At 39.3% G+C, this 26094-nt stretch overlaps 1 protein-coding gene across 3 annotated transcripts in view; it reads left to right on the top strand.

Moving 5' to 3' along the window:
* The window catches only part of LOC110959356 (RAS guanyl-releasing protein 2), a 50430-nt gene that overhangs the window by 16783 nt on the left and 7553 nt on the right, over positions 1-26094 (top strand). For 2 of the 3 annotated variants that reach the window (XM_051943970.1, XM_022206196.2), the window contains exons 7-14: positions 856-1029; positions 8353-8469; positions 8896-9177; positions 14795-14869; positions 15252-15374; positions 17898-18013; positions 18112-18253; positions 25637-25673. In XM_051943970.1, coding sequence (XP_051799930.1) covers positions 856-1029; positions 8353-8469; positions 8896-9177; positions 14795-14869; positions 15252-15374; positions 17898-18013; positions 18112-18253; positions 25637-25673 — 1066 coding nt within the window. The remainder of the gene's footprint in view (positions 1-855; positions 1030-8352; positions 8470-8895; positions 9178-14794; positions 14870-15251; positions 15375-17897; positions 18014-18111; positions 18254-25636; positions 25674-26094) is intronic. The other variant, XM_022206197.2, reaches the window with a different exon arrangement.

Here is a 26094-nt window from a genome sequence, read left to right as displayed (position 1 = left end):
TGGCACGATGAGGGCAAGGGCAGTGGAATTTCTCTTGGCTTTGTCTTTGTGCTGCTTCTAAAAGAGATTCTGGCTCAACATGAAGCAACAGAAATAAAAAAGCATCAGCAAAAGACAGATTGTGACTAAATTCATAAAAATAAATCTGTTTTTTTCAGTGCTTTCCTGAGTACAGATAATAAGAATCTGCAAGCTTTATACTGTAGGTGTTACCTTTGGATAAAAAAACCCCAAAAGATTTTTCTTGCCAAATTTGGGGCATTTTTTTAAAAATAAAACTTTTAAGGGAAACTTTTAGGGAATAATTAGAATTTTCTTCCTTAAAGTTTTGCAAATTTTCAGAAATTTGGGGATTTTTTTGCTGATTTTTTGGATTTTTTTTAAGACAAGGAAACAATATTTTTCGGTGCCTGTAAATGAGTTCAACAGGAGGGTTAAAGGAGCCTGCAGTGGTTTACAAGTGTACTTCCATAAAACAGTTCAACAGAATAAAAGCACATTTAAATAAATTCTTAATAAAATCCATGAAATAATATCTAGATCTTTATTTTTAATCTATGCATCAAGAACCTACATTTCCCATGACACAATACAATATAATCTTTCATTAGAGCTACCCTGCCGGAGAGATAAAGTTTTTCAAATCCCACCTCCTCAATTTGCAGCACAGGCCACAGAAGGCATTTTATACCTTCTTTATGTACCAGCAGTAGTAATAAATTGATTGTTTGGGTATAAATCCTTGATTAGAATATCCACAGTGAAAATCAGCTGAGGATGCAGTCGTTGGATGTGAGAATGCTGCAGTTTTATTTTTAATAATTTTAGTCTTCAATGCTCCGCTTCTCCTTTTAGTTCCAGGACTACCACAGCTTTGTGATGCACGGCTGCACGGTGGATAACCCCATCCTGGAACGCTTCATCACGCTCTTTAATAGCGTCTCCCAGTGGATCCAGCTTATGGTGCTCAGCAAGCCCACCGCCCCGCAGAGAGCCGCTGTCATCTCCCATTTCATCAGAGTGGCACAGGTCTGTCTGCTGGGACTATTAAAACTGGGTTTGGGAAAGTTGCGGGGTTCAGGGTGCGTAGACAAGCAGAATAATAGAGGGGGATCGCTTGGGACCAGAGACAAAGAAGAAAAATTATAAAGACAGATGAATTAGAAACTGCAGTGAAAACCATAAGATATAGAGAGCCACTATGGGGCTTAGATGTCTTCTATACACACACTTTAGATGCCATGATTTCCCATTAGGTGAGAAAAAGGAAAAATTTAATTTACAGAGGCTTTGGCGGTATTAGCATGTTAAGATCCCTACTGAGAGCTCTTTAAGATAATGCTGCTGTCAGGGGTAACCTTGCATCTCTTGGAATGAGGAAAAACAGCGTTGCTTAGCTGGATGATGATGCATTTTTATCATTATCTAAAGGGTTCTTTCTGGGCTCAAGGGGTTGTAAAATTGTCCCACATAATGAAAGAGCAAGTAAAATTGAATTCATTTGGAAGAGTTCGACGCCGCATAAACCAAAATGTGTCATAGTTATGTCTGTCCACGGCACAAAATGCATTACTTTGACCGTGAAGGTTTGCTGCCTACCTCTGTGTCACATATCTCTTAAATTTTCATCACATGATTCACAAGTTTTTATTTCCTGCTTTGCACATAAAAAGCAACAAAGTCCACATTGCATCACTAATCCCATATACAGTAGATCCAAGTCCCCCTCCGTTTGGCTGGAGAGAGAGTTTACTGATGCATATTAGAACAGAGGAGCAGGGGATGGAACAGGGAAGCAACATGAAACCACCTGATTTTGGTTTAGCAATGGTATTAGTAGCATAATTAAGAAACAGATGTTGCAAAACTGCAAAAAAAAAAAAAAAAAAATCAGGGTCTGTGCTGCTGCTCATCGGTGAAACAGGTAAAATCAAATAGGCTAACAGTGCTCTGACTTGCTGACTAAAGTGTGAAAGAAAACAAAAGACAACAACTAAACTCCCAAACTAGTGTAGCTAACAAACAATAACTGTGAGCAAGGGTGGATAATTAGCAAAGCCTGGCAGTTTCTAGGCAGTGGAGTAAATGTAACATATCACAAAGCTCTGAGCTCTAAGTAACTACTTCTAACTGGCTACAAAACATACTAAGACAAAGAATAAACCACTATCAGCAATTACAGAATACACAAAGAAACCGGGTAACTGCCAGTAAGTGATTGCAGAAAACACAAGGACAACAAGGACTGCCAGCTTACAGGTACATAGAAACACAAGGCTGCTGTCAAGTCTTACAAAGAATGTACAAGGACAAATTGAAGGCCCTCTATTGTGCCTCTTTTCTAGCTTAGCCGCGCTAGACAACCCATGGCAGCGAATTTAATTCTCTTCCATGGTGGGTCTAGTTACCCTCCATAAGGCTCGAGGCTGGATGCTCCTAAAACTGGCCGGACCAATCACCATGAAGTGTAGAGTCAGAAGGCGGGCGTAACTAAGTGACGACAGAGGCGCGACGATTCTGACAGAAACAACCGGCACACAATAAACGTTTATCTTTCGACTCGGCTTTGGCCACAGCCCTTAAAGATTTGAAGCTGAAATTCAACTTGAAAGATAAACAAAGGACGGCACTGAAGTGTTTCATTGAGAAGAAAGACATATTTGGACTTACGCCGACGGGATATGGCAAATCCTTAATATACCAGTTGGCTCTGCTGGTTGGGAAGCTAATGGGACTTAGCCACAATCCGCCGGCGCTCTAGGAACTCCGTCAGCCTATATGTTGCACTGATTGGTTGTATACCTACCCAATTGCTGCAGAGTGATTTGAAAGACAACCTTTCAGCCCGCCTCCCTCCCTGTCGAGCGTTCCTAGACCCTTGTGTCTTAAGACCTGGGTCTAGCGCGGCTAGGCTACCTCTTTTCAGCAAATTAATTAAAATCTCATGGTGACTCATTGGTAAATGGAACAGAGTGTTTCAGTGTCTGCCTAGCTGCTGCTGACCACGCCCCCTTCAGGAAGAAAACTCTCTCTGCATCTGTGATTAACAGTATGGAGCAGAACAGGTGAATACACTGCACCTGTAAACATGAATGTGAGACCAAGATTTTCTGTCACTACTAACTTTCTGAGTTATCATTTTACGTTTAACAATCACTAAATTCACAGCACAGAATTTGTCTTTAACTAATGTGAACAATGGGTGATTGTGTTTTAGTGGCACAGAGCAGCAGCTTGGAAATGATTCTGGAGTGACTGCTGGTCAATATGTAGGTTTAATCGGTGTGGTTTAGCCACTATTTTATACTTGTTCCATTATCTGACAACAGAAACAGAAACAGCACAGCTTTATTGTGAATTCAACTGTATTAAAATACAGTATATGTGAGCACAGGGAGTAGGAGAGAAGCAAATGGAGCTCAGGTTGCACTGAAGTACAAAGTAAGTTGAAAGAAATGAAACCTAAGAATCTGTAGAATTGAGTTATCTACAGAAGTTGTTGTCGTTCACTGAAGAGGCTACAGATGGTAAAATGAGACTACAGCAATAGTAGCAGCTCAGTGTATCAGAGATTTTAGTGGGGAAATTTTTGTTCAGACAAATTTAGCATTTCCTGTTAGCTCTTGAACACACCACCAGAGAATTAGGTTGACTCCTCCCATTTGCCCTGCTCCCTAATGAGGGTATTTAAAGCACTTGTGGCATCATGGCCACTTTTTGTCTCTATATTGATGGCTGCTACATGGACCCCTCTGACTCTGAAGTAGGTGGTATGCTCTGGATTGTTCAAGGGTTTTTGGCTGTTTCAGAAAATGTATTCATATATTTGTTTGATGGTCCCCTGTTTGCCTCATTAGCGTCTGTGTGGCTGAGGTTTGTGATGCCAGGTTTGTCTGCCTTGGCGTATTGTGGATGCTGCCGATCCCCCCGAAGTCTCTATCTTAATTGAGCCAACTGGTTTCTTTGGTAATGATCCCCTGTGGAGCAGGTTGCCGGCTGGCGGTGGAGGTTCAGCATTGTAGAGTGGAAATTTCCTGCACAGACGGAGAGCACTGGGGCGCCTTATCTTAAACCGGTTTGCAGTGGTGGTGAATAGCTGTGAACTCATGAGTGGTTGGTGGTTTGTGGCCCTCCTGGAAAATTATTTTACTGTTAAATAGGATTAAATTATGGTAACATTTTAGTTTGTTTTATTCTGTGTCTGAGGTTGTTCTCTCTGCAGGCACTTTTAGACATCCAGAATTCAATCAATTAGCCAATAGATGTCATTTCTTTCAAACTGAGCCCCTTCTGTCTTCATTGTTGTAAAACATATGTGACCTGTGAATGACTGAAATGGTAGTTCAGATTTAATATAGTTTCTGCTTCTCTTTTCCACCTCTTCATGACCTTGGCACATAATCATACTTGGAGTGAGCTTGGCATGTTAGCCTGCTAACACTTGTTTACAAGAAAACACAAAGTACAGCTGATGGAATTGTCTTACAGGGATCAACAATGTATCAATTTCACAATGATAAATGGCAAAAGTAATCAGTAAATGAATCTGTATCAAAAAGACTTATTAGTTCTTCTGAGATGCATCCTCTGAACATGAAAGTCAGAGCAACGTCCCTGACAATCTATCTTAGTTCTTATGTTTTGGTGGTGGTTTATACACTAACCAGTCGACATCCCCAGAGTCATGCTACTAGCACTACAAAAAAAGTGAAAAAAGAGGCCAATCTTTCCTTAACAGAGTGCTCACTTATTCATTATTAGGAGAAAAATGTCTTTTTGCACATTAGCCTGATGCTATTACAAAGATTTCCCACCTCTGTATCTGAAAAAAAAAAGCTGTATTTAGCACACAGTAAGTCTAAATGAAGTTTGAATAGTCCTGAATCCATGTAGCCATGTATTTCTACAGTCTAGACTTTGATTTTAATCATTTCTGGTCATCTACTGGTCACCATGACTCTAATCCTAATCTTAACTTAATCTCGTCTCTCCCACAAATTCCTGAGCGAAGCCGCCAGCTCGCTGCCTCATATGGTTCTCTGACCATATGTGTGGAGACTGTCATTCTCTCACAACAGAAACATCCCTCTAAATGGCGTCCTGAGCTTCCCCGTAATTGATATCATTTCAGCTTGATGTTATCATTTGCTTTGGTCTGCCAGATGGGCTGAGATTTCCCTCCATGCGACAATTCACTCATCTCCACTGTGCGAGGGAGCTTCAGTCAACCATAGAAAGAAGTGCGGGAGAAAAAAAAAATTTCCATCTTAACAGCCTGCAGTGCTCTGCGAATGCACCCTCATTACTTTGAGATTGTTTTCATCATTATGAGACGTCTTGGTCTGCTCCCGTTCTTGATTCATTTCATCTTTACTCACGGAGAGACGCCAGTCGCTCATTATTTATCTAACGGGCTCTCAGCAGGGTTCCTCACCTTTCTCTGTCAGAGTACACCAGCACTCCAACACCTCACTCGGGCTCTTTTCCTGAGTGTTTCCAAACTTGACTGCTCATTGATACTTAACACTTGAGCTTGCTCCAGTGTTTCGTGAAGCTCTGACAGTGCAGAGGGGAGGACAGATGCCGATACTGACCGGCCATTATTGGAAGAATTCTAATTTGCTTTGGTGACCTTTGTTTTGGTGGCAGCACAACAACCTTTGTGGATTTGAGTGAAATATCTCTCCAACTGTTTAATGGATTTTGGTGCAGATATTCATGTCCCCCTTAGGAGCAGTTGTAATAGATTTGATAATGCCCACATGGCCTGAGCAGTTTCAGTTTGTCTGATAGTTTGGTTTACAAAACGCCACTTCCAATTTAAAATGAACTCTACTCTCTCACATTTTAGCAAGTAGCAGAAGATGCTTGATGAGTCTGCTAGCAAGTCAGTAGACTGTTAGATCTCTATTTTTCTGGAGGTGCTAACTGAGTCTTGATATAACTTTCTGACTCATACCTCTTCAAAATCACTAAGCGTCTTTCCTCTGTTCCTCTTTCTGTTTTTCAACTCCTGCAAATTGGTGTGTGCACTAAAATAGTTTACAACGCAACTGAGGAAGATTCTAATCGGTAGTATCAGTGATGCAGTGGGGCTCGCCCAATGAAGCAGTTTTCCAGCATCATGGACTCCTTTTTAACGAGAGCAGATAACCATGGTAACCTATGCTGCGCAGCCAACCTGCTCTAGTGAACATTTTTCCATGGCTGTATGAAGGAAAATGAATAAGCAAATCTGTGCTGACATTTTTATGAAAGACTCTTGGTTTTTTTTTTACTTTTTCTTTAGTGCGTGTAGCTTTGTGTATCTGAAAGGTCTGCAAACTTGCATAGCAAAAAGTCCATGCCAAAGGGAGTTTTGCTCTCCGACAGAAAATGCTGCTCCTGAACTGCCTCATTTGGAGTCCAAGCTTTTCTTCTGTTACTGTGTTGTCCTGCGGGTCAAAATTGACCCGTTTTAAAGTTTGAAGATGGGGGGGCGAATTCACAGTGAAACTTCTGATGTACACATTTTCAATATTTTTGGAAATCTTTGAACATTTTTGGTGGGATAAAAAGAAATGCTAAAAAGTTAAACAACATTCACGAAAAAAAATCAACCAAAATCCAGCAAATTTCTCTGGATTTTGGTTTCTGTAGCAGTGTCATGGATGGATTCATTTTGCAAATCTATATTCAAAACATTGCATAACATGTGACCTGCATTTATCACTAAATCAATTCACTCCGATGTCAGACCTGACCCATAATTAAACATTGGCTCAGAGCTGAGGAGTGAATACAGAAGCCCAGGAGGCACAAATGCAAGAGAAACCTCAATAATAAGAAAATGCGTGTTAATATTCAGACGCACGGAAGATTGTGGAACATTTTTCTCATTCTCTCAAAGAGCTTTTCCTCATTCTTTTCACCTGTTTCTGATGTCGCATTGAGTAAGAGAAGCTGCTTATCAGAACATGCTTATCCAATAATCTTTGGGTTCTTTTGTTATGTGTGAGTAAATAATGTATTCAGATTCTCCTCTAAGTGCGATTGGCTGCGTCTGCTTTGCACCAGTGCCCAATTTTCTATGTAATTTCACAGATTCCCTGGTCAAGCCCATTTGTGTTTTTGGCCCAGAGATCTCTCTTGCATCTGTGGACTGTTTCATAACAACAATCAATGTTTCCCGCTGTCGGAGTGTCCAGAAGTTATTTTGGACGTTGCCATTCATACAGAATGGGTGAGCATTTGGCCAAACACATTTGAGAGATATCATCCCCGCTGAACATTCCCTCATTAATTCTTTGCCAATTTAAAATGCCTCAAAGTTTAATATTCAGAAGTGTAGCTGAGTGGAAGCACACACAGGGACAAAAAATTATGTTCAAGCTGGTTTCAAATGTCTTTAGAGGCAGCACAGAAGGTAGTCTTAATGTACTTGACATTTCCTAAAGCTTCCCTCAGGGTGTGCTGGTTGTGGCCCATTCCAGCTTCCTATTGGGAGCACATTACAAATGACCCATGTTCATTAGCTCTTTTTCTTGACTGTAGATGTGCATTAGAATTTAAAATGCAAAAAATAAAATAAAAATGGCTGCCTTGTAACGCATTACAGAGCTCCCTTCCAATTCATTTCACATTATGTTCTCTGCGAATGTGCCCTCTGGCTTTGAAAATATACCCCATCCCCAATCAATTTTGTGATAATAATTAGTTGACAGGAGGATGAAGCCCGAGCGTACACAGATTTTTTTTTTCCCGACGCCCATTAGGCTTGGCATGTTGACAATGAAGCTCTTCCCCAGACCTCCCTGATGGTCACATGCGTGTGCGTTGTAGCTGAAACCTATACTCTGCAAATGATGGGCTGCCTTTCTCTGTGCTTTGCAAATTGATTCCAAAGGGTGTTTGAGCTGAATCAAATGATCCCCCCTGGCAGCCCTCCCACACAGCTGTGACCCCATTGATTTTCAGTGAGATGCCAGCAGGCTGAAGGGCAGCGTGGAGCCCTGCAGAGTGCCATTCACAAAGAGTTAGCCTAATGTTGACACAGACAGGTTAGAACATTCAGTAAAATCTCGGTATGCTCGCATTAGGCTCATGTGTGGATGTGCATCTAGGCTGCTGAACGCTGCAGACTTTCCAGATCTACTCTTAAAGTCTCTGACTTTACCCTGTGAGGCATTTCTTTTTCACCACTACATTTTTGTGACTGCTGGTAAATCTTTTTTAACCTTCACCACCTTCCATCTCTCTCTCTGCCTAGAATCTTTTTTTGGGCAGTTTGCTTTTGGCAGTGGCTTACACAATTCACAAACTAGCTCCTCTTTCACCCTCACTCCCAATATTTTTTGCTTTGTCCCTCGACAGAAGCTGCTGCAGTTGCAGAACTTCAACACACTGATGGCGGTGGTGGGCGGCCTCAGCAACAGCTCCATCTCTCGTCTCAAAGACACGGAGACCCACATCAGTGCAGAGACCAACAAGGTGCGGTAGCTGCTGCCATCCTCTAGACATCATTTCTATTTCTGGCATCCGCAGCCGGATGCTACCAGACGATGTTCGCTGCACATTGATGCACTTAACTAACTAGAGATATTGCATTTTGATTCAATAATCCACGTCTCCTCTGTGAGAGCTTCCAAGCTTCTAATCTGTGCCCATTACTCCTACACAGTGTCTTTTTCGAGCTATGAATTTGGTCCACATGACTCGAACGTTAAATGCAACAGTTGGGGGAGTTACAGTGTCTCTTTAGTTATGTAAGTCCATCTGGTGCAGAAAGTTTTACAGAATGTTTTTAATTCTTTAAGCAAGTCTCTCTTGAGACAGCCTCTTCTCTTTCCTGCCAAGTCTCGTATTTGTCCTTTCCCCTCTAATTAATGTCGTCCCTCTGCATTCGCTCTACTACAGGTTTTTAACAACTTGATTGAACTGGTGACATCATGTGGGAACTACAGCCAATACCGCAAGCGTTTCTCGGAGTGCTCGGGCTTCCGATTCCCCATTCTTGGCGTTCACCTGAAAGACCTGATAGCTGTCCATGTGGCACTGCCAGACTGGGCCGACAAAGAGAAGACACGGGTCAACCTGGCCAAGACCCAGCAGCTGTACGCCATCCTTCAAGAGCTGGCACTCATCCAGACCACGCCGCCCAGCGTCGATGCCAATACAGACCTGCTCAACTTGCTTACCGTGAGTGTGAAGACTGGACAGAATGTGTGAGTGTGTGTGTGTTTGCAGGAAAAATGTTGGACTTGAATTAATCTACCTGCAACAGATTGTACCGACTCTAAAAGCAAAACTAGGCCCCGAATCAGAGGCTGTGAGTTTGTTATTCATCATGAAGTGCCACTGAATCTGAAAGCGTCAATTGATTGCCAGATGGAAATGAAGTAGGCGGCAAAATTCAGAGAAGGACGAACACTTTGTGTCCAGCCAGTGCAACAGGCGGCCAGTTTGACACACAGACTTTGTTCTGCTCTGATTTGACTGCCTCATGGTCGGACAGACTGTTGGAGGCAGGTGGCACAAAATCTGCATACAAAAAAGGCCAGAGATCATATATAACCAAAGCATTTGAAAAATGAACCTTGAAGTACAAAACTATGGATTGCATGAAAGAAATACAGTGCAGAGAGGTCAGAACGGCCTGGATGTGGACTTTGAGAAATAAATCGCACAGTATATGAGAGCTATAAGTGGTTACTGAGTGAATAATTAAAGCACAGCTCATGGAATCCATCAGCAAGATATAGTGGAAGCAAGAAAAATAACCGAAAGGCTTGTTTCAATGTGTTTTACCAAAAGACAGCAGAATGTTATCCAGATATCTTGACTTTTAGGGCCTTGCATGAGTCAAGCCCCAAAACACTGCTTTATATATATATCCTATATATCCCATAGTGCAACTCTGTCATGACTTTTAGGTTCCCTCCCTCCTAAGGCTACATCAACACTAGTCTGACTCACCGGCTGTAGACATTTGGGTATAAGAAAAAACTTTTCTGCCAAGCATTTCACATAATGTTCTGTTCCCCTTCCACACTCTACGTCTAACCTTTTTTTTTTTTTTTTTTTTTAAAGAAAGAAACAACTAAACTTTACTTTTGATGACTTCAATAAACACTGAAAGGGGCAAATTTTGGAGAAGATTTGTTCTAGTATAGGTTGCCTCTCGTCCAGGTAGTAGGGAGATAAAATGGGTCGATATATAATTGAGGGACTTTTGAAGTTCATGGGATATATCTTGCATACATTTTTATTGAAAGTAAAAAATAATTATTTTTTATGTTCATTGTGATCATGTCTTTACAAATTCTATAATTAGTTATTATGGAAACAATCATTTATTAATAAAAAATGACTGGATATCACTAGAATGTAAACTAAATTTTAATAAAAATTACCTACAGCAATGTCTGATAGTTAATGCTGATGTTGTTTTCTTCATGGTATGGGTGTGACAAATCAAGGAAGTGGCTGATAAAAACCTATCAGGAAATGATCGCAGGTGTCTGCAATATATCGTTCCCGAAAGCAGAATATGTGTTTACAAAAATACCTAAAACACCAACTAATGGTGCGGATGCTTGGGGTAAAAGTAGCTAAAGCTGGTATGCTGTATTTTTATTATCTATTTATTCATTTTTGAATGAATTCACCTCTTAAGCTGTCCATAGTAGTAATTATACCACAGCTTCCTCAGGTTGCATGCTCCATTCAAGAGTAAGGTGAGCTTCACATTGGATTAAGTGTCAGAAGCATAGCTTAGCATACAATAGATTAGCACTAACTTTCAGTGATATAGCAGGGATTAAAAAGTGCTTCTGGTTTCCCTATTCCAGTAGCCACTGATCTGGAGCAATGCCTTTGTCTGGGTTAAAGAGTCATAACCTCTGTTTCGACATCTCTTCAGTGAACTTTAAATCGTTAACCTGCACTGAAACCTTCATTGTGATTAAAGACCAAAGAGCTTTTCCTGTCAGGGAGCTTTGAAATCGCCTAACGCTGATCTCAGTAGAAACGGTGCTGTCTCTTTGCAGGAAAGCCTTTTAGCCAAGAGATCACATTACACGACCAATAGTTCAGTTTTATGCATTCGTACTCTGTTTTCTTATCACGCTTACTTTGAAGTACTTTACTTCAAAGTGCACTAGAAGTAGAGAGCATCAGTGTAGTTAAAATGTAAAAGGGAAACCCGTCATCAGAGCAGTAATTATGTGAAGCTGGACTCCTTCTTGTCTTGTACCCCACTCCACTCCTGTCAATCATCAACAGGAAGGAAGGAAAACCTCCACCATGAAATAATCCCCCCCAAATATGTTGTTATGAAACACGAGTATATTCCACTTGGACCAAGACGTGACAGTATGCAATTCAAACTAGATGCAGACAGCAGTATTTTGGCTGAAACTCAAAATAAATGACGTGTGAAAGAAGACTTAACAGCAACTCATAACCTTAGCATAAAAAACACATTTTTTTTACTTAAAGAACAAACATTTTGCCACAAATAAATATATCTTATACATAGATTTCATCTTCAGCAGGAGGTCACAAACTGGAAGTACTGAGCAGAATAATCCCTGCATTGTTCATGCTGGCTTAAAAAGTGGTATTTGTAACCATTACACAACCCCTGATATGTGTCAGTGTTTTTGGCAGATGCAGATAAGAGTTTGCTGAATTTGAGATGGAGAGCTTTCCGAGTTTAAACAATCCCAAGAGATCAATTACTCCGCCTGACTGCAGGTGTTGGTGTGAGATTGCACCTGGTTTCTTTTTTTTTTCTGTGAAAAAGAAAGGAAACTACTTGACAGGTTTTGTAGCCGAGAAGCATCAGGAAAGTTTGCTAGACAGAGTCAATACCTAATTATCTTATGCTCGTGATTATTGATGCTGATCTAGCTTAAATCCTGCTCGGCTTGCAGTGATTAGATGGAAAGGAAGTCAATAAATCCTTCAAAATAATGAAAAAGGGTAAGGTAGGCCTGTGCGAAGGGCTAAAACAAGTAAACCACACCGGTTTACCTTGTAATTTCCCTCCTCTTTAATTCATACTCATTAGCGGTTCAAATGGAGAAGCTTTTTTTTTTCATGATCCGGAACGCGGTGGACAATTGAAAGGTAACCCTGGCCTTGAAATAGTGTACGTCTCACTAAATCACAGCGCCAAACAAGGAGAAAAGCCTTTTGTCCTTCCGCTGTTGCCACTTCAACTCAATAAAACGCAGGAAACGCAATTAGAGTAAGAGAATAGCTCAGAGGGAAAAAACTATTTGAGGCCAAGAATGGATGCAGCAGATGATCAGGAGCGGCAGTCGGCTGTAATCTGTTAACTGGTGCAAAAAATAGACGGTGAGCTCTCACCTGTTGCCATAGTGGCATCAAATGCATTTTATGTGAGGAGTCCTACGGTTTCCATAAGCCTTTAGTGTTAAACAGTAACAGTGCAGAATAATAACTTGGCAGTTTTGACGCTTGGTACTGATACAGATTCTTTAATGCAGAGGTGTCAAACATGCGGCCCTCTTAAGAGTCCAATCCAACCCCCAAAGTGTAAAAATTCCAGAGAAGACATTACCTGCAGATTGTTAAAAAGAAATTAAAAATTATTTCTAGACCACGACAAGTTGTTTTGACCATAAAGTAAAATGTTAGATTGTCCTTTTGTCATTTTGTGCCTCATTTTTGTCATTTTGTCTTGCTTTTGTCTGACTTTTGTCATTTCTCGCTTGTGTTTTTTTATTTTTTTGTTTTGCCTTATTCGTTGATTTTTGTCTTATTTTTGTCATTTTGCATCTTTTTTGTCTCACTTGTGTCGTTTGCGTCTTTTTTTGTGGCTTTGTAACTTTTTTGTCTATGTTCTTGCCTTTTTTGTTTTGTCATTTGTCTCATTTTGTTTCTCGCCTTTGCCATTTTATGTCTCGTTTTTGTCATTTTGTCTCATTTTTTTGTATTTTGTGATTGTCTTTTTTATGATTTGTCATTTGTCTCATGTTTTCGTCTTTTTGTTTCTCATTTTTTTGTCATTTTTTGTCTCATTTTAGTCTTTTTGTGTCTTTTTTGGTTGTCACTTGTGTGGTTTGTCCATTTGTCGCTTTGTCTCATTTGTATAATTGTATTCTTTTTGTTGTTTTGTCTCTTTTTTTTTTTTTGTCTGACTTTTGTTGTTTTGATTAAATAATAAATACTGTATTGTTCAGTTCCAAATAGCTTTGACTAAATGTTTTGTGTCTTTGTAGACACTCTGTGATCTGGAGGTTTTAATGTGTAAATGACAAACTGAGGCAAAATGTTGCTGAAATTGATCTTATTTTTCTTTTGAAATTTCAGGTTGTTCATAATGTTTTGTAAAAAGTGAACATTTTCACAATGTACCCGTTTGTCACTAAAACAAAGGGAACATTTGGACTGTGGTTATATATTTAATATAGGTTTTTATGCTGTGATTTCAGTGGTCCGGCCCATTTCAGATCAAACTGGCCTCAATGTGTCCCCTGAGCTAAGATGAGTTTGACACCCAGGATTTAAAGTGTCTGTTCACCAAAGTTTTATTATAGTGGGATGTTCTTCTGCAGTTAGTTTAGTTTGTGTGCTGTGGTATAAATGGAACAATTTTGGTTTTATTTTAAAATATGTGTCTCAATTTGCTCTGTCGCCTTGTTACAACTCAGTCGAACAGATTTTCTTTGTGGCGCTCGCTGCTGAAAACTGACACTGACAAAAAAAAATAATACTCCAATGTGGGTGAGAAAACTGACAAATCGTTGCCAGCATCTTTATTTAGTCACATTGTGTCTATTTCAGCAACATTTTCAGTTGGACTCCAATTGTAAAATGATGCTATTGGCTTAAATTGGTGCAGGAATGTGCTAATTTTAAGATTTGGGATTAATGCTGAGAATTTAAAAGCTATTGAACGGGCGCCCAGATAGCTTGAGTGGATGACCCATAAACAAGGGCTGTAGTCCTTGATGCAGAGGCCTAAGTTTGGTTCCAGTTCTTCCCCTATTCTTCTCCCTACTTTCCTCTCTGCTAACCTGTCTAAAAAGGCCAAAAAACCCCTTCAAAGTAAACTATTTCAGCTACAGCTTTGAAAACGATACACGTGGGGAAACTGACTGATTCTCAAAAAATTGTAACCAATAACCATTAAGTCCAACTTTTTGCAATATAAATACAAACAATAATTCACTTATGTGTCCCTTTTCAGAGGGACAGTGTGAATGTAACATTAGATTATGTAATTATATGTATCTGGATAGACACTTTGCTCGACAAAATACTGATAAATTAATAACTACAAAAAACAAAACATACATTTGCAGTTTTGGCACTCAACATAGATTGAATCTCAAACAGTATTGATCAAACCCTTAGAAACTCATCTCTATGTATCAGTTACACATTAAAATAACCCTTTCCTGCCTTAAAATGGCTCATATTTAACACTGCGCTGTCACTTTCCCACTTTGCCTCTGCAGTTTAGTACAGCTTGAGCACACCGGCTCTCCTACTAACTCTATCTGTAAAAGAACTTTCTGTAGCACTGAAAGTTTCACTGTATGAAACTCTGACTTCTTGAATTCAAGTAAAAATCCTCAAACAAGCTCATAATATCCCTCCCAGCATTTAAAAACCACCACATGGACATGATATTTTCACCAGAAAAGGCCTCTGTTAATGAAAACAACCTTATTTCCGACTCATATTTGAGGACAAGTTGATGAAATGACTGGTTCGGTTCACAATTTCTAATGAATGCAGGTTTTTCCGCAGACCTCATTCACACTGGTTTTGTGTGCAGGTGTCGCTGGACCAGTACCACACAGAGGAGGAGATCTACCAGATGTCTCTACAGAGGGAACCTCGTAAAACAGCTGTAAGCATCACACATGTTCAGATCCTGTGTTTGTTTTCTGTGTGTGTGTGTATTTGACAGCAACATGCATCACTCTCGTCCAATCTTGATGTGATGGATGGTTCTGATTTTAAATTTTACATTTTGGAGCTCCATGATGCATCGTTTCTAATATTTAAATATCAGGTTTGCTGTGTTCTCTTACATTTAATAGATTCTTTTATACGTGGCACAGAGGAATATTGGAAATCTTTGCTTTTCCTCGCTCGTGACATTTGGATCCGATGACGCAACCCCTCGACTTCCGCTCCGTGCAGCAAATTTTTAATTAATTTTTTCCATGTGTAAGACTTCACCGGTTTGATATCGATTCTCACGGTCTCTGGTTTCTCATTGGCTGCAGCAGAACTCCAGCCCTGCCCCCGCACCTGACCCCAAGCCCACGATGATCGATGAGTGGGCTGTGTCGGTGAAGCCCAACGCCGACCCGACCGTCATCAAGAAGCACATAGAGAAGATGGTGGAGGTGAGTATCGCTTGCTCCTCTGTGCCGCCCTCCCTCAGGGTCTGGGAGGATAAGGGTGAGTGATTATCTGTTGTTGTCCTCACTGAGAGCTAAGACATGAACTTTCACTATAATTACCAGAGCCGGGAAGGTCAATTGGAAAAACCTGAGAACTCCTCTTTTGGTGATTTTTCATGTTTTTTTCCCCCCCAAGAACTGAAGGATTCTGTTTCTCTCTGAGTTAGGAAGTTAAATCCTTTCAAAACCAATGGGAATGCTTCTATAATATATGGCCTATATGACATGTGAGGAAAACCTATTAACAAATAAGAGCAATTGGAGCATTATTAACCCTTTATCAGGCGAGTGATCATTATTTGGTAACTTCCGCACACATTAAATATGGCGTTGCTCCCGCCTCTCATTGAGGTCCAGAAGCATGTGATTGTCACCCAGCCAATCAGTGAAGGTCGTTCATTTGATCAATCAGCAGGGGGCTGAAACGTATCAAACTTTCTCTTTAATCCAAAATTGGAAAAAGACGGACTTGTGGCTCAGTTCTCTTCCATATTTGCGGTCGAAACGCCAAAACTAACCTCTTTAATGTGTGAGCTTCGTCAGCTAACACGATGAATGTCATGTTGGTTGACACGAGTTTCGTCGACAAAACGAAACTCGGCGACGTTTTCGTTTCATTAAATTGTGTGAGTTAAAGAAACTCCCACATTTTGCAGTTGAGTAGTTTTATTAAGTGATGATTTATACATTTCTTGGAGTGTTTTTTTTTATTATTTTTATTACCACTAATGGGCAATGAACCATATATGATAACTTCACTGACTTTGAATTTAAACATTAAAATTAAAAATTTTGAAAAAATGTCACAAAAATAAAAAAGTTTTGTCCTCCAATAACACTGTAGGGTTGAAATTTTGAATTTCAAAGTATATCAGTGAGTGCCCTAACCATGCCTGTCACTTTTATCAGGAACAAGACAAATAAAATAACAATAAAACTCACATATGCTCAGTCTATCGCGCTCAGGGTGGGGAGTTTGCTGCTACAGTTTTATATTCTGGTGCAGCGAGCAGTCATAGGTGACTAATTTTAGCAAACTTAAGATTGATATGCGTTACCGACACGACTGAGTCAGTTTCCTGACTTGTGCTGCTTTCACGTTGTATTTTGGCGCATCATAGTCGCATTTAAAAAAAGATTTGACCTGAAAGGTGTCAGTGATAGTTTTACTGCAGCTGCACATTTATTCCCGCATTTGTTCAGCAAACTAAGACTCTTTAGAACACCAGCACAAAGTATCATGACACAAAGTGTTAGAGATTATGTGGAGCTGATAAAACGGACCATTTCCACGTTTTCTGGGGTTGTCTTTCCATTGACAGGAGCTTAAGAAGTGTATAGATAAAATACTGAAGGTAGGGTAGACTGAACTACTATATCTGGGGAAACTGGACATAAATTTTACAAGATTTGGGGACAAACATATTTATACAATAATGCTGATTGTAAAGCAATTACCAGAACAGGGATGAAGAATGTGTTACCTTAGGTTGAGGTAATACACAATATATATGTGATGGAAAACTTTTTCTTTGAGACTGGAGGTGGATAGATTTCAAAGAATTTGGGAAACTGAACAGAGTACATGAAACTCATCAGGTCTGATTTTATCTGAGATTTACCAAAAAAAACTCGTTCATAGCTACAGAAGTGGAAATGTTTGTTCCTGTTTATTTTATTCATTTATTTACTTGACTTTACTGTATTCGCGGCAATTTTTCATTTTATTTAACCTTTATTTAACCAGGAGAGATCCCATTGAGATTAAGAACCTCTTTGTCAAGGGAGTCCTGGCCAAGATAGGCAGCAGCAAGTACAAAGCACAGTTATAAAATTACACAGTTAAATAAAAAATAATAATTAATTTTACAAGCAAGTTATAAAAAACAAGTGCATGTTGTGGGAATAGCCTCAAGAACTCCCAATTTAGATTTAAAGACACTCAATGAGATGAACTCGGTTAATTTCCAGTCTTTCTGCAACATGTTCCAGGCAGAAGGTGCAGAATAAACAAAAGCCTTTTTACCCACTTCAGTATGAACGTATGGAACTGAAAGCAACAGATGATCTTGTGACTGGAGCGAGTGAAGATCACCACTTTTCTGTGCCGTAAAGGAGCAAATGTACGAAACATAGTAAGATAACTGTTAGTTTAACCGGTCAAAATGTATGGTGGAATGCAAAGAAACATGAAGTCCTGGGCATACTTTTATTTGTGTAGTTTGATTTAAAGCCAAAGAATGAGGAAGTCTTTCCCTTTCTTTTGTCTTTAATTTATGTATTTATTTTTTTCTCTTTTTTTTGAATGTCATGTCTCATTTAAAGATATTGCATTTGGAGGAGAGAGAGGGAGAAAAAAGTAAAACTTGATTCATTTATGAGCTGTTATTTTCAGATATATTGATTAAGTTGTTGTTTGTGCATGCTAATTGTCCCCTGACTTCTTGAGAACTTTCTTGCTTACAGTCAGTCTTCAAGAACTTCGACACAGACGGCGACGGCCACATCTCCAGGGACGAATTCGAAGCAATCAGGAACAACTTCCCTTACCTCAGCAAGTTTGGAGAACTGGACAAGAATCAGTGAGCATCTGCAGATTTACTCACGCACCGTCCAAACGGCCAGCATCCAGTCTGTGTTGCACGGAGCTCACCTCTCTTTGCTTCCTTTCTTTTCGCAGGGACGGGCAGATCAGCAGAGAGGAGATGATCGACTACTTTATGAAGGCCAGCTCTCTGCTCAACTGCAAGATGGGCTTCATCCACACTTTCACTGAGACCACCTACGTCAAGCCCACGTTCTGCGAGCACTGCGCCGGCTTTGTGAGTAAACAAATATGACGGCATGTAAACTATAATCACGTTTTGTGTATGAAGCCATGTGTGACCTCAGTCGATCCTCACATTGGATCAAACTCTCATGAAATAGTTTGAACTCTTGTGTTTTAAATTTGGAAAATGTGGGGAAAAAAATATTCTCACAGTGAAGTTTCTGATGTCCACATTTTCAACATATTTGGGAAATATTTGAACATTTTTGGTAGAAAAAAGAAATGTCAAAAATGTTTACGAACATTCAATTTCGCTAGATTTTGGCTGATTTTTATGTGAATGTTCTTAAAGAAAATATTAGAAGTTTGACTGATATACATCTAATCATTTTAGATGTTTTTAGGATTTTTTTTACTCATTTTTTGAAAATATTTGCAAGAATTGTCTTGCCAAATTTGGGAGATTTTTTTAAATAAAACTTTTCAGGGAAACTTAAGGAATTACTGCAATTTTTTTTTGCAAATTTTCAGAATTTTGGGTGATTTTTTATTTTTTATTTATTTTTTGCTGAATTTTTGTTTTTTTTCCAGACAGGAAACAATATTTTTTGGTGCTCATAAATGAAGACAACAGGAGGGTTAAAGAAGTATTGACCTCTCTTTTATTTCCTTGTATTTTTTTCAAATGTATAGATTTCTTTATAGTCTCAATCATTAGCAAATGCCATGGTCTGTTTCAAAAGGTCAGAGGCCATTCCTGATTTGTCTTGGCAGTCAGTGGCTCTTAGACATTCCCCCTGTGAGGTCACGGTAATGCCAGTTATTTAAGTTCCAGCCACATGCTGCTGAAGCTGCATTCTGGGGAATATAGGAGGGAGATAATTGAGGTAGATAAGCGTCGCCCGTGTGGGTGTAACATCTGTGTGTGTCCTTTGGCCCTTAACATTCCCCAAAGTCCCCCGAGGAGTTCTCTGCTATTAAGACGCAGACATTGAGTCAGCACTGAGCTAATGAGAACAGGAACAGGGCTTTCATATGTAACCGCAGTTGCTGAGATGACATCCCTCTTCATTTTTGCCATCGCATATAAGCTACAAAAGGCTGAAAAGAGCAGCGCGGCAAAGATAATGTGTGTAGACTTTCATTAACACTCAACGCACACATATCCTCCGGGGGAAACTCATGAAGGGAAACTCAGAAAAGAGAGCAGGGAAAGATAAGGGCTCTGGCAGCATGCTTCTTCCTTTGAATATGTCTGTGTGAGTGTGTGTGTGTGGCAGAGGTAGATACACCAGCCACTTCCTCATCTGTCTGCTTTGTGCTTTCCTCTTGGCTTCTGTGCAAAAACAATATTTTCCCGCAGCCCATTTTTCAGCACTTGTCTTAAACATGCTGTACAAGCTGAACTCAGCCTTCTGTAAACACCGTCGAGTTCACTCACCTCCTGTGTCTCACATGGGTCTTCATAATCTTGCGCTGTTTTGCCTGCGGCCTCCTTTAGCCTTACATCTTAATTAATGGCTCAGAGATGAGTTCTGCTCAGCGCACAAAGTGAGGAGACAGAGTGTTGCTGCTTCTCAAAGGATGCAGGAAACGTTTAGCTCCATCCTCCTCAGAGCTCTTCTGTAAGAGAGATTGAAGGGAGTGATTTGAAAGTGTTTCAGGGCTCTTGACAATTTAGCTTCGTGGGATCAAAATGAGCAGCATAGAATCAGTCGGCATGTATTTTGTCATTTACCTCTGGAGTGTTCATACAGTGTGACAAAGATTCAACTCCACTGGAAAGCAGTCATTATACTATTTGAACATTGTCTCACTGGGAAAAATGTCTTTTCACAGATTCTTCCCAGACTGTCTGTCGAGGCAGTGATTGCTTTATTAAAGCAACTGAACCGGCACATTTTACTGCTTTTTTGAGTGATCACTATCGATCATTTCCACTTAATTTAGCTTAGAAATGTAACGCTGCCCTAAATATGCGAGTTAACTGCACTTAGATTTAGATTAGTTGGTTCAAAATCATCAAACTAGTTGAGTTAAATTAGTCGAACTAAAGAAGACAAATTCAGTCAACTTTACAGATTAAAGTGAGTCACCTAGTCATATTCACAGATCTGAATTATTTTCATTAATATGAAAAGAAACTATCATAAATTGATTTAGCAGGTACTAAAAACACACGGCAAGTTTCCACTTTGTCTGTGTTCTTAAACTACAAAAAATACAAGAGTTGCTGGGGAGTTTTAAATCGATAGAAATGCATGATGGATAGTTTTATATGGGTCAGTATATAATTGAGGGATTATTGAAGTTGATGGGATATATCTTGCACACATTTTTATTAAAAGTAAACTGTTTTTTTATGTTTGTTCTAGTCATGTCTTTACAAATTCTATATTTATTATGGAAACAATCACTTTTTAATAAAAAATGACTGGATATCACGAAAATGTCAACTAAATAACATCCCAATTTAATAACAACCACCTTCTAATCATAACATGAGCTCATTCAAAAGTAGTTTTGTGTTGTTTTCATTAACTTGAGATAATCATAACAGATATTTGCAATATATCAACTTTTATATGGAAAATAAATTGTATCTGTGTCCAAAAAAAAAAAAAATCACTTTCAACTACCCATTACGGAAACACCTCTCAAGGAAGTGTGTTAATTCCAGATCACATGACCTGCTCCACATGATGTCATTTCCTCCTGAAGAAAAGACTGGCAAGACTCCAAGACTTTCTTAGTTATTTAATATAAAGTAGTGTGTGAGTCAACTGTGGATTTATGGCATGTAAACAGGTTTACTACAATATCTTTACAAATAACTTTCAATTTCACTTTTACTCAGTTGCATATGCAATATTTAGGAGAATCTTTCTGTAAAAATGCCATGTGGTGTTTAGTTGTGGGCGGCCATGTTGATTTTAGGTCTGAAAACAGCAAAAAATGTCAACTATGATACAAAAAGCCCCACAATTATATACTGACCCACACGCTAGTTTTCATGTTTATAACTGAACTTTGTTCATATTAAAGTGGTCTGTAAAAAATTAAATGTTGACATTTTAAGTTCAGTTAAGTAAAAATTGGCAGAACTTCTGTATTTAGAGTACAACAGAAAAAATGAGCTTATTTGACTAGATTTCTATATGAAGTCTTACAGAGTATAGTTCAGACTGAGGAAAAACTAGCTTCTGTGACTTGAGCTCATTACGATGGACTTGTCTGTTCCTCTGCAGTTTTCCTGCTTTGATGTTCAAACCAGATGAAGCTGCGCATAGTCTGAGACTTTAATTAACCGTTTGAAATCACATTTGAAACTTAACGCACTTCATCAGGTCCTACAGATGATGACAGTTTATTCATGGAGATGGCAGCACGTCGGTTTACACGTTGGATATGTTCAGTCCTGTTAGTGTAACGCTAGCACTGTGGTAAACAGGTTTAAAGGAGAGAGGAGTCCTCAGATTTCACAGACTACGAAGACTTTTATTTTTCTGTGTTGGCAGAAGCTGATATTTTAGGAAGCTTCTGCTTAAACTTGACGAGAAGATAAGAACTCCTTTTATGTGCTTTTTTCTGTTAGATATGCAGTCATAGCCGGCATGTTGATGCTTAAAACCCCTTCTTGTGCATAAATCCAAATGTAAAAATGACAACTTTGTGGTTCACCTGGGGTCATGGGCTGTTTCTTGGTCTGGTGACATGACTTCCTGGAGTCCAACATGATGACAAGACCTGAGAAGATGTGTTAATGTGCTCATTAGCGGGCTACTGGGAGGCTAATTTAATTGACTTTTACTCAGAATCATTCCAACTTTTTCCGATCCGTCTGCTGAGCAACGCTGGTCAACTGCTGGCTGTAGTTTGATATTCAACAGACGGATGGATAAATAAATCCTAATTATAAACTCATTATACCAATTGACAATTAGATGACCATGTATTAAATAGACGTGGGGCCAGTAATGGAAAGACTATTCAAGTACTGTACTTGAGTAGAATTTGAGGCACTTGTCCTTGAACTAGACCTCCAATCCACCACCTTCTCGATATGAATTCTATTCAATCACATTTAAAAAATACAACCCATTATGAAAGATTTAAGCAGCACTTTTCAACATATTGTGCTTCTGGCATCTTAAAAAATGCAGCTTGTTGTCAAGGTCAAAGTTGGATAACTGTTAAACCAAAGAGAAATTTCTGTCTCTGAATATCGCATGGCTTCAATGGATGTTACAATAATCAAATATCTCCTCAAAAATCAAACTTTAGAAAACAAAAATCCCAAAAACTGAAAACGGATTTGTGCATCAGAGCGTATTTCTGTGTGTAAAGTAGTTTAAAACCTGCAGCAGCTGCAACAGTAACATGCTGCTGACACACTGAGGCTTCACTGTTAATAATCTAATGATAATATATATTAGATTTTAGCAGCCAGAGGGACTAATACTCAAGATTTTTATACTTTAACTAAAGTTGAATGTTTTCATGCAGGGGTCTTACTTGCAATGTAGTATTTTAACATTGCTGAATTGATGCTTTCCCTTAAATTTGAGTGCATTTGATTCATGAAGGAGCAGTAACTGTGCAAGAGTTCTCTGATGTTAGCAGGATTATCAAGATTTAGCTCCGCAGTTCCAAAAAGCACTAGATGAATAGACTTATAATGTGAAAATAAAGTCGCTGTGATCAATCAAAAATGCCACAAAAGTCAAAGAGAGATAGAGACAGCAAGATAGTGTTGAGAATAATGTGAATTCAGCAAATGACAAGCAGAAACTTTTCTCATTGTGTAAAAGCGTCATTCGCCTTCCTGCAGTTTTTTTTGTTTGTTGTTGTATCAGATAATTCAGCAGGAACAGAAAGACTAGAATGCAGTTTAGACAGCTTTTTTTGTCCCTGGAAGAGCCACACATTAGTTGTTTAATTGTGGTAAAAAAGCTTGAATTACTGAGCTTGATTTAAAATTCCTTTTCGATTTGAATCCTTCTGTTATGTTGATTTCACAGGAACAGCATTAATGGGTCAGTTTGATCTGGGGGCATGTTTAATTATCCAAAGATGGCAGAAACCAAAAGAATCACAATAACAATTGTTCACATCTCATTATTAACTCCTTTACTAATAATTTCAATCAATATTTAGTGCGGTGGTGAGCTTTACCTCTCATAGATCATGGTTCAATGAGGATAATTCCCTTTTCATAATAAATGCATGTTAAAACTTTTTTTTAATGTACATTGGAAAGACCTGCTTATAAAATACAAAAGTTTTACATGACATTGATTTTAAAAAAGTGTTTTCTTTTTCTTATGATGAAGCGATGTCGATAAATGAATGTGAAATGAACCATTTTCATTTTATGATTACATTTAGCAGAAAGTTTCATACCAAAAATAATTTTTTAAAGATTTTTTTTTACTTTAAAATGGTTCAATTTGACCCTCAACATAACAGGAGAGTTAAAAAAGGTCTAGTTTTGCATGTAGCTGTTTGCTTAAACATATACTGCTTGTCACTTTAAACGCCACAATGTGATTCATACTCATTCGCACACAAACATGCTGATTCAAAAGCCAGACATCAGTGAAGGATTCCCGAAATAGAGGCATAAATATCTCACAGAGTGCGCGTTTAATATTAAATGTGTGACTGCTGGTGGTAAAAGTAGCAGTTTTCATTAAAGCTTCCACTAAACCGTCAAAGCAAAGTAACACGTCTGTGCGTTTGGAGCTGTTGTTTGTAGCTCATTGTGTTTCGCAGTCTGCAGAGGCAGTAAAGGTCAGTTAGTGTAGGCAGAGCTGTGATGACAGTTGTGTTTAGATGTTCTGCTCATAACCGACTTCTCTTTGTTGTCGAGCCTCTGGCTGCGCTCGTGTGTGTGTGTGTGTGACTTTCTTTGTGCATCTGCAGGTGAGTGTGTGTGTTAGCGGCCGTGTGTGTGGTGTCTATGCGGAGAGGTCAGGATATTTTGTGCCTCCTCAGATGTGCCAGTGCGGTGTGTGATCTCCAGCTTGGCTCTTTCATGTCATTGTTCCCCCCACTGCCTGTGCGCTCCCTGCATCCCGCTTGATCTCGGTTCCCCCTCCGCCCCCTCTGTCCTGCCAACCTCCCCTCTCTGCCTCTTTCTTTCTCTCCGTCTCTCTCTCTCTCTGTTGCCTCTTTTATTTCTTTTTCAATTTGCGTTTCTTCAGTCTTCACTCGGCATCAATGGGGGATATCAGGACGCGATCAGTATGGGTGTTTTAACATGTTTTAGCTCATAAATCACTAATCGTGTCGACTTTTCTCTTTATTGCAAGACATTTTTCCAGTGCATAAGCTTTTAGATTAATTCCCTGCCTCTCCGCAAGTAATTGGTTTCCATTCATTTGGATTCCCAGTTTAGCACATGTTGGAGACATAAAATTTAATTGAAACGCAACGCAACAGTCTGAAAATTGTTTGGTATTACAGTTATGAGCAGGTATTATTCTGGAGGTGCTCCATAGTGGCAGGAGATCCATCATTTTATGGCACGTTGGTAAGAGTTAAAGTAAAACCATCATGGTAATAAAAAAACTGCACACATCGGAGGCAAACACACCCCTGTGCAATATCATCTGACTGTCAGGTGGTTCAAAGTTGCACCATCTTTCAGTATTTGCTGACAAGTCGAGTGTTGTGAAATTTACTGCAACTAAAGGAACTGTGATTATGGATGCATAAAATCATCTGATTTCCAGCTGATTGTTTGAACTTGGTTGTAAAATGACCCATGAACATCAGAAATGAAGCAGTTCAAGCCATTTTTCCTGTGTCTTTCTGTATATCTGCATCAAGAATTGCCACAGGGTGAAAAAAAAAATCTGATTGTAAAAATGTGACTTTTTCGCCAAGGTCAGTTGCAAAGTGACTTCTTGAAGCTGGTCTGAAGTCACACAGAGCACGGAAGAAGCCCTTTATCGATGAAAGGCAAAGGAAAGCCCAGTTACTCTTTGCTGGGGATGACAAGGATTGGACTGTTGATGAAGGTTCTCTTCAGTGATGAATCCAATTTTCAATGGATGCCCACTCCAGCCAACTTACTGGTTGACTAAATGTGATCATAAAGACTGTGTTATAGTTTGGTTACTTTGAAATAATATGCAAACTTTAACAAGTTAGAATGTTGGTTGCCACTGGTGTAAAAAATGTGTTTGGTTTCTTACATTCTGGATAAATTCAAACTTAAATTATTTGAGAATAGTTACCACAAACAGACTGTCATGACTTTAAAAGACATGATTTACCTGAAGAAACCTCACATTACATTGTTCATTCGACTTAAACTTCACCTTCTACCTTCACCCTGATGATCTAAACACACCTCTTGTCTTCATAGAAATGAAAACCTAATTAACACTCACTTCCGTTGCCCTTTTGCTTCTCTTTCTTCTCACAGATATGGGGCTTCTACAAACAAGGCTACAAGTGTAAAGGTAAGAGACCAATTCATCTCGATTTTGTTCCATGTCTGCCGCGCATATGTACTTGTTCCACGTGGAAGGATACGGCCTTCAAAGTATTAGCGATTCTTTTTGATGCCTTCAATTGAGCCCCTCAAATATTCACATATTAGGGAGTGCTTAATAAATGTCATCAGCACAGAAACCATGGCAAACATATCACACTGTTTCACTCAGCTCCATCAGCTGACAACACACCACATATAATACATTTACTTGCCCTTTCAGGTCTTTGAATGGACCGGTGTTTGAAGAAGCTGGTTCATTTCACATATGTACACACACAAGTCGGCAAACCTCCGACACCTCCCAACCCCTCGTACTCCCGGTTATTAGCTCCTTACACGCACACTCAGCCCGCTCCTTCTCCTCTGTGGATATGCAGCTGGTGGTC

Source organism: Acanthochromis polyacanthus, chromosome 23 (genome assembly GCF_021347895.1).
Source record: "Acanthochromis polyacanthus isolate Apoly-LR-REF ecotype Palm Island chromosome 23, KAUST_Apoly_ChrSc, whole genome shotgun sequence".
Classification (NCBI taxonomy): Eukaryota; Metazoa; Chordata; class Actinopteri; family Pomacentridae; genus Acanthochromis; species Acanthochromis polyacanthus.
Note: the sequence above shows the minus strand (reverse complement) of the source record. Positions and strands in the feature narration are given on the sequence as shown.